The sequence below is a fragment of the Chiloscyllium plagiosum genome, chromosome 37 (assembly GCF_004010195.1).
Source record: "Chiloscyllium plagiosum isolate BGI_BamShark_2017 chromosome 37, ASM401019v2, whole genome shotgun sequence".
NCBI classification, from domain to species: domain Eukaryota; kingdom Metazoa; phylum Chordata; class Chondrichthyes; order Orectolobiformes; family Hemiscylliidae; genus Chiloscyllium; species Chiloscyllium plagiosum.
In genome coordinates, this window is record NC_057746.1 from 18,636,568 (window position 1) to 18,652,181 (window position 15,614).

The following is a 15,614-nucleotide window of genomic DNA, read 5'->3' on the forward strand; positions in this document are numbered from 1 at the left end:
AATATTCGATACAGAACTTGATCATATTTAGCAGATTCCAAATCAGAAGAAGAAGAAAATACAGGAGATAAATATTAAATTAATGCCGTTATAATGGCAATTAAACTTTGATTGGAATTCATTAAATCATAATTCTGCATTTTTTTTTCCTTAAAAGTTCATTTTGAATACAGGGAAGCGAGCTAAACATCTCTGGGGAATTTTGCAGCGAGACTAGGGGGTAAAGAGTTGATGCTGCATCCAATCAGTGCTGCTGGCATCTGCGGAGAGTGTAACAGAACACAGCGTGTGGTGAAACTCACGCCTTTCCATTTAGTTGGTCATTTCAAATGAGCAAGTGACGGAAATGCGTGTCAATTTCACGCAGGCTGGCGCTGGCATGTTCAAGGCCATTCGGGGGGCCGCACTGTCCCCTGCACGCCCCGCCTCCCAATGGCTGCACTCACTTGCTATTTTGATTAACTCGGTCTTTGACTCCTCTTTTGTAATTGACAAAACTCCTAGCTACTTAATCAGTGCCCCCAACATCATTCACATCGGGGTGAAGGAGAGCGTTGCTATCCAGTTGGATGGAGCAGAAAATCCCGTCAAGGTCAAAGTTTATTTATTCGATGTGACGGGCTCCAGAAAGCTTTCCAAGGATGTTGATTTTGAACTAACGGCAGGAAATGGTTACCGTCAAATCAAAGACATTGCCGTAAGTACTGCCATCGGGACTCATGCAGCGACGTGCGAACCCCTCTGTCATTTATTGATTTAAGTGCCACTGTTGAGGGAGTGCACCTTCTCGCCCCAAATGAGACGTCCGTGTTTTGATACAAGGTGGAAGCTTCCTGCGCTTATACTTAAAATTCCAGTCCACTAGTCTCTCCCAGAACTTGGCGATTATTTAAATGTGGAGAAACTGAGGTCTGCAGATGCTGGAGAACAGAGTCGAGAGTGTGGTGCTGGAAAAGCACAGCGGGTCAGGTAGCATCCGAGGAGCAGGAAAACCGACGTTTCGGGCCGTTTCCTGACCGAAACGTCGATTCTTCTGCTCCTTGGATGCTGCCTGACCCTGCTGTGTTTTTCCAGCAACACACTGTCGACAATTATTCAAATGTGGCCTCGGTACACCTTTGCGTAATGGCGTTGAAACTAGACCCTAAAATACTCTTGACTTAACCACTATAATAAATGCCGGTAATATTTGTACAGGTGGGTTAACTGAAGTGCTCAGTTCATTCTTCAAAGCTCTACGTCTTTTCCTTTAGTGTCGGTGTCACTAACAACGCCATTGTTACATCCCCATCCTTAGGGCTCAATGGGCTGTTGCGCCGTTTAGAATGCAGTGGAGAGCCAGTTACAGTGCTATAGTTCTGCAACAGGGGGCTGGTTTCCTTCCGTATTGGATATGACTCAAGCAAATGGGTTTTTACAACAACTGATGAGAGTTGCTATGGTCACCACAAAGGGAATCAGCGCTATATTCCACATTTGACGAAGTAAACTTGAGTACCACCAGCAAAAGCAGTGAGGGGATTTGAACCCAGGTCCACAGATCATTAACTTAGGCATTTTAGATCACTATCCTAATGACATTGCTTTTTCACAGCCAACCCCTTGCATTTTTGCACCGTAAGCTACACTCTAATGGATGTAAAATATGTTCCTATATGTCTGCACCGTAGCGCATACAAAACACATCTTGCAGCCATGATAAATGCAAGTTAGTTGATGCTATTTATAAAAGACGAGCACATAAAACATGTACATTGATGCATATCCTACATGTGATACGGGCTAAGTTAAAGCTAATATTTCCATTCTTAGAAATGGTTTTAACCTATGAAAGCTATCTTTGGTCATAGAGTCATAGAGATGTACAGCATGGAAACAGTTACTTCAGTCCAGCCCGTCCATGCCGACCAGATATCCCAACTCAATATAGTCACACCTGCCAGCACCCGGCCCATATCTCTCCAAACCCTTCCTATTCATGTACCCATCCAAATGCCTTTTAAATGTTGCAATTGCACCAGCCCCTATCACTTCCTCTCGCAGCTCCTTCCATACACTTACCACTCTCTGTGTGAAAAGATTGCCCCTTAGGTCTCTTTCATATCTTTCCCCATTCACCCTAAACCTATGCCCTCTAGTTCTGGATCCCCAGGGAAAAGACTTTGTCTATTTATCCTATCCATGCCCCTCATAATTTTGTAAACCTCTATAAGGTCACCCCTCAGCCTCCGACGCTCCAGGGAAAATAGCCCCAGCCCTGTTCAGCCTCTCCTTATAGCTCAGATCCTCCAACTCTGTATTTCGACTCACCGGTACGTTACGGTCACCATTCCCAGTTGAAGCTAGTGTTAATACTGGCTGAAATTAGTGGTCCCACCCTGCAGGAAACTGACCAGAACTTGTGGAGTCCATGCATGTTGAACATAAAAACTCAGGAATTGTTTTCACGAATTCTGCATTTTTCAATATTAAAGTTCCACTTTAAAAGTTTTCCAACCTGTCTTCAGAGGGACTACATTGGCCTGGCAATAATAAGCTTTCCCCCTTACGCCACTGGTCTTCCTATGAATAAATAAAAATGAAATTTCACACCATGTATCTAACAGTATATTAAACTTCAAATACAACAAAATAGCTTCAGTGCTTGTGAGAAAAAAAGATGTATGTGTTTGTGGAATGTTAAAATCCTTTTATTACTATTGAATATCATATTTTAAAAGTCTTGAAAAAATATTAGTTCTTTTAATTTCAACTTCCACCTTAATCCAACCTATCTGTTCTAATAACTTTCTTTGAAATGGAAAAAAAAACTGACTTGCCGTCTGTGAGCATACTTTGATATGGTTGGTTGCTTCATTTGGTGGATGACATCCCTTCTGATGGATGCCTGAGATCCCCAAGTCTTGGCACCAGTTAGGAGCAGACATTAAGAAACGGGAAGCCATGCAGGGAGTATGCTGGAAAGAAAAGGTCGGGGCAACTTTTCCACGATTATGATTTCAATTACTATCACTTTAATGCTGACGACACAACCTGGGGCAATGTGAAGACGCAGAACAACATGTGTTGGAGGATTCACTTTTTATGGAAATTTACAGATTACAGACAATTTTGTGAGATTTGTGTTATACTTTAAAATTTCAAAATGCAACAGTTTATTTGAGACTTTAACCCTTCAGACAACAGGAAGCAGTTTGATCAGTTAAGTCAGGAAGCTTTATTTAAGTCACCAAGTAATATTTATTAAAGTAGGGCAGGAACTTGACAGGTTTATTGCGGCCCTTGCTTCCCAATTCAACTTATGGTGCACTGTGGACACTCAATCTCTGGTTTCTCTTGAAGAACACTGCTCCAGATTCGCCAGTCTGGTGAAGAAACCACTCACTATCTACCCTGTCAAGATCTTCCATGAGTGTGCATTTTGTACATGAGATAGTCATTGAGTCATAGAGATGTACAGCATGGAAACAGACCCTTCGGTCCAACCTGTCCATGCCGACCAATCTAGTCCTACCTGCCAGCACCCAGCCCATATCCCTCCAAACCCTTCCTATTCATATACTCATCCAAATGCCTTTTAAATGTTGCAATTGTACCAGCCTGCACCACTTCCTCTGGCAGCTCATTCCATACACGTACCACACTCTGTGTGAAAAAGATGCCCCTTGGGTCTCTTTTATATATTTCCCCTCTCACCCTAAATCTATGCCCTCAAGTTCTGGATTCCCCGACCCTAGGGAAAAGACCTTGTCTATTTATCCTATCCACGCCCCTCATGATTTTATAAACCTCTATTAGGTCACCCCTCAGCTTCCAACGCTCCAGGGAAAACGCGACTCCACTTTCAAGGAGCTATGAACCTGCACTCTAAGGTCTCTTTGTTCAGCAACACTCCCTAGGACTTTACCATTAAGTGCATCATCTCGCATTCGTTAAAATTTCAGCGTGCGCCTAATTAACCTTGCCTCCCATTACAATACAACACTCTCACCCTAGCACTCAATGTAATGTTTATTCACTTTGCTTGTCAATGTAGATACATCGGTCCTTGAATATGAAGACAAAAACGGTATAGTATTCCAGATGTTGCCCATATAAAGCCATGCAAGTATAGCTAGATATTTAATTCCTGTATTGCAATCACCTTGCAATAAAAACCACAATGCCGTTCCATTTAAGTTTTTGGGCTTTTTCTTTACAAGATTACAAAACTAATACAAAATAATGTGACCACTTTACAATATAATAGCAACAACAATATAAATAAAGCAAACAAATTATTAATCTACTCCACAAACTACCAAAACACAGAGTAAAATATAAGAAAATAAAACTCTCTATAAAAAAAAGCTACGATACGGTAAATAACTAACAGAAAAGGATAAATAAACATTCAAAATCGAATTACATCAAGTCATAACAAGATAGCTTAATAAAGTTACAACACTCAACGCTCGCTCATTGTAGCTCCCCGTCGATGGGAGCAATAGTAAGCAGACCCGTATTTATACGGGATTCTTCCTCCAAGGGGCCTTCGAACTGACAGACATCATCCTCACGGCTAGACAAAGGCACTAGATACCATTCCATTTCTTAACTGCTTAATGTATTTGCATGTTGCGTTTGAGCTCATTGCACAACCAGATCTCTCTGAGCATCGGGATATGCAAATATCATACTTATTAATCAAATCCTATTCAGTATTTCTATTTCTATAGCAAAGTGAAGAATCTCACACTTGATATGATGCAATTAATCTTGATGCAAAGTAACTAGGTAAAGGTACTGCTAACCTCCATGTTATCCAACCCTGCAGGCTTCCGCTAATCTCATGAAGGAGGTTAACATTATGAAACGTAAAGACAAATACATTTCTCTTGCTGCTGAATGCCCGCAACTCTTTACAGGAAGGAGAATGGTTCCAATCCTACTATCAACAAAAAAGGGTTACATATTCATTCAGACTGACAAGCCAATATACACGCCCGGTGAAAATGGTGAGTGATAGGCCCGCTATAATGTACAGGTTTCAGCACGAGCGTGAAATGGCGAGTGAAGTGTACCCGCCGAATGGCTTTGAATAGCTAATATTCTGTCTGCTCAATAATGAAAGTGAAACAACAATTGGACTTAAGAAAAGAATTTGGTGCAAGTCTGTCTTGGATTGATTATCCAACTCCTTCATGGGTATTGCTGGTTTGGCCAATTTTTATTCCTCATAACCAATTCACCCGCAAAAGATGGTACTGAGCTGTTTCCTTGAACCTCTCCGATCCTTGGAGCGTAGGAGCATCCACTGTGTTGTTAGAGAGAGTATTTCAGGGCATTGAGCCAGTGACAGTGGTGATGTACAACTTGGAGTGGAACTTGCACTTGCTGCCCTTATCGTTTCAAGTCGTAGATGTAACGGGTTTGAAAAATGGTGTCAAAGAAAATTTGGTGAGTTGAGGCGGTGCACCTTGGAGATGGTAACATTTGCACTTCAACCCATGCCCAGTTCCATTGATTTCGATTGAAATATTCGTATTTCAAAGGAAGTCACACGATCATTCGAGAATAGAAAGGGGGGGGGGGATCACATAGCTGTTAGATATTCACAGGGGAATCACGTGGGAGCGTAAATGAGAACAATCTGCAGTATGGGCGGAAGGGGGCAGAAGATTGACTTAGTCAGAAAGCTGGTCCAGACCATAGGAATGCTGCAGTTTCTGGGATTCACCCGCATCAAAAGCGAACCCATTCGTCCACACTCCCCACTTGTGTCCAACTGTGCACACATCGCGCTAAGAATCAGTTTGAGGCCCCTTGTGCTGCAGTGGTAGCCTCCCTAACTCTGAGCCAGGAGTCCCGAGTTCAACTTCCACCTACTCCAGTGTTGTTTCAAAACATCTTTAAAAGCTTAAAACCCAGTTCTAAAGACTGAAGGTCTGTCTCATTGATAGCCTTGCTTTCTGTTCAGTCTTATTGAAGTTATTGGGATTGATTCTACAAGGAGATTGTAACTGGTGACAAACACAATGCTATATTCTATGTAACTCGCAGAGATGCTTATTGGCTCTAATTTCCCACTGGGCTTTTGAAGTGTGGGGTTATCATGCAACCAGGCTACTTAGAACACTAGAAGTAAATGAATAAACAAAAAGGGTGGTTATGAAAACCAGGTTTCTTTTTCATTTAATAAATATTATTATTCAAACGTCCATTTATTTTTATTGTACAGTGCGTTACAGGATCTTTACTCTGGATCAATATATGAGACCAGTGAGCGAGACGATTAAAATAACTACATATGTGAGTACACTACTAATTATGTCGCATTTTCTCACTGATTTCCTTTTGTTTGCTTCGTTTAATTGACTTCAATTCCCAATGTCATCTTGGTGAACTTTACCAGTCCTGGCCTCCTTGGTAAACAATGAGGCACAACAGAAGTCAACATTCACAATGAACAGAGTTTTGAATTATGTTCAGTGAATTAACCAGCAAAAGTACAGCGGCATGGTGGCTCGGTGCAGTCATGCTTAATTTACTTGAATAGAAAAGGGGTGCCAAATATGACCAATACCAAAGATTCATCCAATTGTCCTTCTAGAATTCCAGAAATGTGCAGTTTCCCAGCAAGATCATGCGGTCGGGAGAAGTGTTCAGTCGCCACATAAAAATCCCGGATATCGCCGAGTAAGTACATGAAACTGTTTTGGAAATGGGTCTTTTACCCTGAGGGAGAACCCTAATCATTTACTTTTCTCAAGAAATCGAAACGCTTCGGCAGATCCGGTAATAATCTCCTCTGAGTGGTCACCTGTTCGCCAGTGGAATACCAAATAATCATATCACCGTGAAAAGAATTTGCAAGTAAACTAAATCATTATTCATTCGTTAGAACGGAGCCTTCCCTGCTATCCAGATCCATAGAAATGACTTACACTTTGAAAATTGTACTTCGACATTATCCATTAATTATCACATAGAGTGGTGCCTTCAAATTTAAACTTAATGTTCACCTCGCTCGTTGTGCAGCTGTAACATTGTATTCCTTGCCCTGTTCTACCAGCCTAATGCATTCGTTTTGGTATGAGGTGCCTGTATCGCACGCAAAACAAAACTTCTCACTGTACTTAGGTACATGTGACAATAATAAATCAACTCAGAAAAACAAATCAAATCAAAAGTGAAAAGGGGTACAATGCATAACCAGAACAGTTTGAGGTTGAGGTATTGGAGAGAAACATTCTCGGGATGTAGATAGAACTGGAAAAGGCTTTTGCAAACGGTCTAGCTATTTGTATTATTTATTTCTAGATAGATGTCGAGTTGTGTAGATGTCCAGATAGATAGATGGATGTCTAGATAGATAGATGTCTAGACAGACAGAAAAATGGAAATCTAGATAGATGTCCCGAGAGATAGATGTCAAGATAGATTGACGTCTGGATGTATAGCTGTATAGATGGATAGACGGATGGACAGATGGGCAGGTAGACAGATAGATAGAAACATTTAATTGACAATATGACCCTGCCTCTGTTCTGCGAAACTCCCCACATTTTAACTCTCAAACCTCCACTTTAACAATCAAAAATGAGCCAGGCCCTTTGGGAGGAAACTCCACACAGACAGTTTCCTGAAGCTGGAATCAAACCCAGCTCGCTGGCAGCTATGAGGCAGAAGTACTAACCACTGTGCCACCCATTAGGCATGAAGGTGCCCTAATGTGTGGAACTTACTGCCCACCCAGCCCTCAACAAGGCCACTGGGATTGAAACGATGGCTTTCTCCCGTGTGCTGGTACATGATCATTAATCTGATTCTTTCTCCATGGCTCTTCTGGTACCCTAGCAGAGTTAAGAGGATTGGCCATGGGAAATGCAGGGTTATAGGGATAGGGAAGAGGGTGGGTCTGGATGGGATGCTCTTGGGAGCGTCAGTATGGACTCGATGGGCCGAACAGACTACTTCCACACTGTAGGGATTCTAATCATTCATTACAAATCTGCCTGAAAACAATGACCATATTTCCTTTGTATGGCTGCAAAGTTCCCTTATATCAACCTAGAGTCTGACTGACCATACGTCAATGTATATTCGGTCAGTCTGCAACTGATGGCTAGAACCCAATGAAATGTACAGTTCACAGAGGCCTCCCAGTCCAGGAACTATAACAAATGGGAGATTTGTGAAGACACCAGGTGCTCCTCTCTCCTCCCACAGTCCAAAGATGTGCAGGTTAGGTGGATTGGCCATAGGAAATTGTCCCATAATGCCCAGGGATTTGCAGGCTGGGTAGACTAGCCATAGTTAATGTGGGTTACAGGGATGGGCTAGGAGGTAGAGGGTAGGTGTGGTCCTCTTGGGAGAGGCAGTGTGGAATCGATGGGCTGAATGAGCCACTTCCACCCTGTCAGGATTCTATGATTGGCATTTGTCCAGTTTCTTTCAGAATGTCCCAGAACACGTTACATCTAAAAATGGACGTGCTGTTAATGCAAAAGAAAGATCAAACGCAGTTGCACATAGCAAAACCATTCAAACATCAACTTGATGACACCTCCTGGTCAGTTTGGTTCACCAGTAAAGGACTCCAAGATGAACTCGCATGCTCTATTTCAACACAAGCATCATGGGATTAGTTCCATCCTTTTGGTGGGTCAGATTATACATTGAATATGATGTCTCATTCAGAAGATGTCAACTCCAACTGTCGCTCAGTAAGACGCTGGGAATGCCAGCTTAGGACATTTTGAAGTAAACTCGTTCTTCCACAGATGCCATGATATGTTGTTAGCTGAAATGAAACAATTTCACCCGCTCCCTTTTAGCCCTGGCCTTTACACGTGTGAGCGCTACACCTCAACCACTGCTGAAGCAATGAAAGAATGGGATGGCGCTGTGCTCTTTGTTACACCCCTTAAGGATTTGGAGCAAATGGCAGGCGTGATTTAAACTTTGAGAAAAGTAAAGTAGGTACATGGAGCAGATGTGAGAATAATATGGCAAAGGAAATGCATCATGGGTCATGAATTCTTAGTCACATGCTTGGAACCCAGGAAAGCACATTGTTAGCTGGATATGTTGCTCTAGTCAAAAGTAACATGCAGGTATTATAGTGCAGGGCCGAAATGAAATTGTCAAATGCTATTAATGCCATCTGAATTTTACAAGTTAGTCACTGGTAGTTCTTGTGCGGGGTAGTGGACTGACGCAAACTAAGCAGTGGTAATTGTACCATCACTGCGCAATACATAGCATGAGAGGTGATGTCATTGAAACACGTGAGATGCTGAGGGGAATAGACAGGATGGATGTTGAAGGGCTGATTCTCCTTAAGGCAGAGGTTAGAACGAAGGGGCACTGTTTAAAGATTTGGTATTTCCTGTTTAAAGATGGACCTGAGCGTGAGTCTTTGAAATTCTCTTCCACAGCAAATGGGGGAGGAGGAGTTATTGAACAGCTTTGAGACAGGCTTGTCTTCATTCAGCAAGGGAGTTCATGGTTACCAGGTGGAAACAAAAAGGTGGAGTTGAGGCCATATTCAGATCGCTTGTAATCTTAGTGATTTGCAAAGTAGGCTGGATGAGTCTTTTTCCTGCTCCTAATTGAAGTAATCGTATGTTTGTTCCAGTGCATGCATCCAATTAACCAAGTGTGGTGAAGTCTCAGTTTCCACAATATTTAACCAAAGCGACCAATGTCAATATCCCTTGACTTCCATAGAAAATAATCTTGTGTGAGCTAGTGAAGGGGTTTATCTTTTTCACCTAATGTCTCGGGCCAGTTTCTCATCACAACACCAAGAATTCAACAACCTACTGAATTAGTGAGTTTTGAGAAGGCTTGTAGTTCAGGTTGAGGTTCTGGATGTAGGTTTCATCACCATACTAGGTAACATCTTCAGTGAGCCTCCTCAGTGAGGAGGAAACACTGGTGGTGCAGCCTACTTTCTATTTACATACGGATGAGGAAGGACACCACTTCGACTGGGACAACACATCCATCCCAGGCCAAGCCAAACAGAGACACACACTAGAATTCCTGGAAGTATGGCATTCCAACCGGAACTCTATCAACAAACACATTGACTTGGATCCCATTAACCACCCCTGAGAAAAAGAACAGGAAATGACATCACCAACCCAAGAAAACCCAAATACATAAATAGAAAGCAAGCTACACCACCATTGCTTCATCCAGAGGCTCACTGAAGATGTTACCAAGGGTAGTGATGAAACATTTGAAAATGAACCTTCCAGCTCAGCGAGCAAACCTACATCCAGAACCAACCAATTGTTCAATGCAACAGGAACCATCTTGTGCCCAGTTAAAACATTCTTATCTTGAACTCAATTTCCATAAAAGTCAAGGAAAAACTGTGTCTTATTATGTATATTTTAAACGATTTTTTTTAACTCCCAGAGGAACCTAGAAAAAAAAACAATAAATAGATTATGTGAACATTTGTATTCCATTTGTTTTAGGTGGGATTTCAACTTCTGACCATAGTGTAAAGGAGAAAGTATTGAATTGCTCACCTCCTACAATCAATCATGCTTTATTACTCATCTGACTGGATAGCTGGCAAAGAACCTGATATCAGTCAGTTTACGAGAAACAGAAGTGCATGTTACCTTCAATCTGTGATGTCCGACTTGTATTCAGCTGTATAAAGGGGATGTGAAAGCCAGCTTCACTTACATCAATGCAAGTTACCACAGGACAATTCTTACAAAGCAAACATACTTTCCACGGTACAACACTATTAAACCCAGACATTTTTTGTGATACAGAAAATAGACCATCTGTCCCAAATTGGGTGAGGTAGATCGGTTTTGACAGTTATAGAGTCCTACAGCAGAAAAACAGACCCTTCAGTCCAACCGGTCCATACCAAACATAATCCCAAATTAAACTGGTCCCACCTGTCTGCTCCTGGCCCATATCACTCCAAACATTTCCTGTTCATGTATCTTTCCAAATATCTTTTAACTGTTGTAATTGTACCTGCATCCACTACTTTCTCAGGAACATCATTCCACACTCTCTGTGTAAACAAAATGCCTCCATGTCATTTTTAAATCTCTCTCCTCTCACCTTAAAAATGTGTCCCCTAGTCCCCCATCCTAGGGAAAAGAAAACTACCATTAATTGTATCTACACCCCCTCCCCACGCCCCACCCCCAACTATTTTATAAACTTTGTTCAGGTCACCTCTCAACCTCCTACACTCCAGTGAAGTCACAGACTATCCAACCTTTCCCTATAACTCAACCCTCCATACCTGGCAACATCCTGTTAAATCATTTATGAACCCTCTCCAGCTTAATAATATCCTTGTTATATAACTGGGTGACCAGAACTGGACACAATACCCCTGAACAAGCGTCACCAACGTCCTATACAACCTCGGTTAAAGTACCAACATCAAATTTGATTTGTTCCAATGTGTGTTTGATTGGCCGTAGTCACGAGTTTTTCTTTTTAGCTTTGTTCAGCTCAGTTCCTCATTTCTTTGAACTTCCTTGTCTATTTATTTTGATCTGTCATGGTACTTGGTTTTACCTGAGCTGCTAACTAGAAAATTGTCCGACTGACTTGTGTCTGACTGAAGCTAAAGCCAGGTCAGGCCACTGGTGTTTTGAAATTCCAAGAACATATTTTTACTGAAAATATCATTTGCAACAAGTTCCTGGAATCACCTATCAGGCAGAATGTTATCTGTGCCCGATTCAACATACTTAGCTCATATCAACAGCTAAATTGAATTTCTGTACCTTTCTATCACCCGCGTGAAACTATTCTGAGATCTACTTGACTGCAGCTCTGAAGAATGCCCTGTTAAACTTTTCTAAACAGGCCTGGCATTTGGAGGATTGAGGCTCAATTTGAGGATTCACCAATGTCCAAGGAATCCGCACGATTTGAGGTCAAGGAATTCGGTAACCATCTTTAACACTTGTATAATGAGGGAGAAAATATAATGATTTACCTTCAATTGTTCCTGACTGTCATTTGAATTATCTCAGTATCTTGGTCGAGAGGCGAGTTTATAAAATATTTTTAATGTCCATGTTTGATAAAGTTAGAGGGGAATAATTTCAAATCAGACTGGTATCCTGCTGATATCCTTGAATAGGGCTAAGTTCAAATGTTGTTACTCAATGTGTAAAAAACTCATAGATAATGCTTATACAGTTGTTACAAAATGTATCACCTCACCCCTATATATCCATCTGAAGTGAAGTAAATGGAAATATAGATCTGGAGAGATATGTGTAATTCACTACTGTTCATTTTCCAACCACCACAAAAGCAAAAATGAATCCAAGCGACTTATACCCATCTGGCCAATCGACCAGGCAATTTTCATTTCTATCTAAGTCTTCGGAACATGACATTGTTGGGTAACACTATCTAATACAAGTTGTTCCAATCTTTTGTTCCAAGTATTTGTCTGCTTGTTTCTTTGCCTTTCTATTCATCCATCCACACATCTACTTATCTTTCTGTCTGTCTATCTGTATCTGTTTGCTCACTTGTCTAGCTCTGTATACAATGCTACTTTAAAGAAATTTGCGCATGCATGATATGGAAAGTCGATAGTATTGCATAAAGCCATTGGATTCTAAACATCCATTGTGGATGTGTTAATGCATTGCATGGGTAACCTTAGGTAAAATCTGTAGTATGTAATATCCTTCAGAAAAGCCAGGGAAACCCAGAGAGGTGTTAACCAGTGACAGATCCAATCTCATCTGTATTTAATATTTTTTTTGCCAAAGTTCAGACTATGTCCTGTCAGCTTATAGTTGATTTTCCAACTGAGAAAGAGAAACAAGTTACAGACTTTCATTCATAAAATCATAACCTGCTGCATATTGTATTCTCTCTTAAGTACCCATACTACAAATGTTTTGGAATTATATTTGACTTCAATATATTTTAAAGTCCTCCCCAGTTTCAAAGTCGAGATTGAGTGCCAGGAAAAATATTACCTCATAACGAAGGACGAATTCAAGTGCAAACTTTCGGCAGAGTGAGTACAATATCGTTATCTCATACAACACTCTTTATGCAACCCTACATTTCTGTCTGTTTTTCTGCTTGCATTGCTTCGAGAAACGAAAAATGAGGCAGCTTCTGCAATCAGTGACCAGTTCTGAACTCATGTACCTCAGACAGACAAGGGTTCAAAATAGGACTCATTCGGTTTTATTTGAGAGTTGTCATAGCCATAGAGTCACAGAGATGTACAGCATGGAAACAGACACTTCAGTCCAACCCGTCCATGCCGACCAGATATCCCAACCCAACCTAGTCACAGTTGCCAGCACTTGGCGCATATCCCTCTAAACCTTCCAATTCATATACCCATCCAGATGCCTCTTAAATGTTGCAATTGTACCAACTTCCACCACTTCCTCTGGCATACACATACCACCGTATGCATGAAATAGTTGACCCTTCAGTGTCTTTTATATCTTTCCCCTCACCCTAAATCTATGCCCTCTAGTTCTGGACTCAGGGAAAAGACCTTCTCTATTTATCCTATCTGCACCCCTAATGATTTTATAAACCTCTATAAGGTCACCGCTCAGCATCCGACACTCTAGGGAAAACAGCCCTAGCCTGTTCAACCTCTCCCTATAGCTCAAATCCTTCAAACCTGGCAACATCCTTGTAAATCTTTTCTGAACCCTTTCAAGTTTCACAACATCTTTCCAATAGGAAGGAGACCATAATTGCACCCATTATTCCAACAGTGGCCTAACCAATGCCCTGTACAACTGCAACATGACCTCCCAACTCCTGTATTCACTGCTCTGACCAATAAAAGAAAGTATACCAAACGCCTTCTTCGCTATCCTATCTACCTGCGACTCCACTTTCAAGGAGTTATGAACCTACAGGCAAAATACGCCTTTATACACACAGGGCGTGTGTTTCAACTTAACAGATGAGGTGACAACCATTCGCTGCTTTATTTCTTGGTAGACAAGCGGGAGGCTGGGAGAAAACAGCAAGGCAGGCAGCATCAGGAGGTGGAGAGGTCAGTGTTATGGGTTTAAACTTCTTCAGGTTACAGCTTGCTGAGTTCATTCAACCTCCTGCTTGTCTACCTTGGATTCCAGCATCTGCAGTTTTATTTTTGTCTGACCAGGTTTTATTTCTTGGATAAATTCCCTAATCAGAGTCATCCAGATTAAAATGTATAAAAAGACTGGCAGTTCTTTGTCAATCAATATGAATGGGTACAATCACATTGGGAAAGCATCTAGCAAGTAGATTGTAGTTCCAGACTAAACAGCACTCTGCTGCAGGAGAAATTGTTATGAAGGGACAATATTTTAGCAATTTGCTAATTTAGCGACCTTAATAAAATAAACATCATTGTTAGAATCCAAAGGCAAGGTTATATAGTGTCACGATAAGGTGCCTGAGAATAGGGCATATAAGTCTAGACTGAAGAATTCTCTTATGGGTGAAAATATCATGATTTGGAGATGCCAGTGTTGGACTGGGGTGTACAAAGTTAAAAATCACACAACACCAGGTTATAGCCCCACAGGTTTATTTGGAAGCACACTAGCTTTCGGAGCGCTGCTCCTTCATCAGGTGGTTGTGGGTTGTCCTGATGAAGGAGCAGCGCTCCGAAAGCTAGTGCTTCCAAATAAACCTGTGGGGCTATAACCTGGTGCCGTGTGATTTTTAACATTGAAAAGATCATGACCACACCAGATGCATTCATTTCAAAGTACTGATATAAATCATGTTGCGATTTCCCCTTGAATTGGTATTCTTGAGCATTGTCCTGATCCACGCAAGACCAACATCCTTGACAAAATGCATCTTATTTCAGCAACACCATTTCTCACTTTTTGGCCATCGGAAGTGTTGATTTCGTATACCTTTGGATTGCCCTGCACTATTCCAAATGTTTACAAGCAGCATCTGGTCTCTTTGGAATAACGTTGTCACACTTTTCCCAATTTTTATTTTAATGAAAAGCTACACATTCGGAAAACCTGTGGAAGGCATGGCTTATGTGAGATTTGGGACTGTTGATGAAACAGACAAGACTGAATATCTTCGGGGACTGGAACAAACAGAACAGGTGAGGTTGCCCTTACATTCAGAAACAAAATGTTGCTGATAAGCAGTCAGAACGACATGAAAAAGAGCATTATTTTCCTCAGTTGTCATGAAGCAACAATATTTTGTCAAGTTGTTGATTTAGCGACCTTCATAAGTGAACATCATTGTTATAATTCAACGGCAAAGTGATATAATGTCACAATAAGGCGTCTGAGAATAGGGTGTATAAGTCTACACAGAGGGATATTGTTATGGGTGGAATACACAACCTGACCTCCCAGACACATGCATTTCTAGTCACTGATATGAATCACGTTGTGAAATTTCAGATTCGGAGCATATCGGCAGTCCAACATAACTAATAATAAAGAGTTAGACTTCAGTAGTAGATGTTGATCACAAGCAGGGAGAAGTCTTTGATACTAATGTGAAAAACAAACTGCCCGCCTGCTTTAAACGCCATCTGATTTCCATTGACTTCAAAGCAGCATAAGATCAGGCTGGTGTATAGAGCAGATGTCCCA

The 15,614-nt window shown here is 41.3% G+C and overlaps 1 protein-coding gene across 1 annotated transcript in view; it reads left to right on the forward strand.

Moving 5' to 3' along the window:
* The first annotated feature begins 331 nt into the window (after positions 1-331).
* Positions 332-15,614, forward strand: part of LOC122541251 (complement C4-B-like) — a 125,212-nt gene continuing 109,929 nt past the window's right edge. Inside the window, exons 1-7 of the mRNA XM_043677868.1 lie at positions 332-697; positions 4,817-4,997; positions 6,221-6,291; positions 6,593-6,678; positions 11,851-11,933; positions 12,943-13,030; positions 15,004-15,109. Coding sequence (XP_043533803.1) covers positions 347-697; positions 4,817-4,997; positions 6,221-6,291; positions 6,593-6,678; positions 11,851-11,933; positions 12,943-13,030; positions 15,004-15,109 — 966 coding nt within the window. The 5' untranslated portion in view covers positions 332-346. The remainder of the gene's footprint in view (positions 698-4,816; positions 4,998-6,220; positions 6,292-6,592; positions 6,679-11,850; positions 11,934-12,942; positions 13,031-15,003; positions 15,110-15,614) is intronic.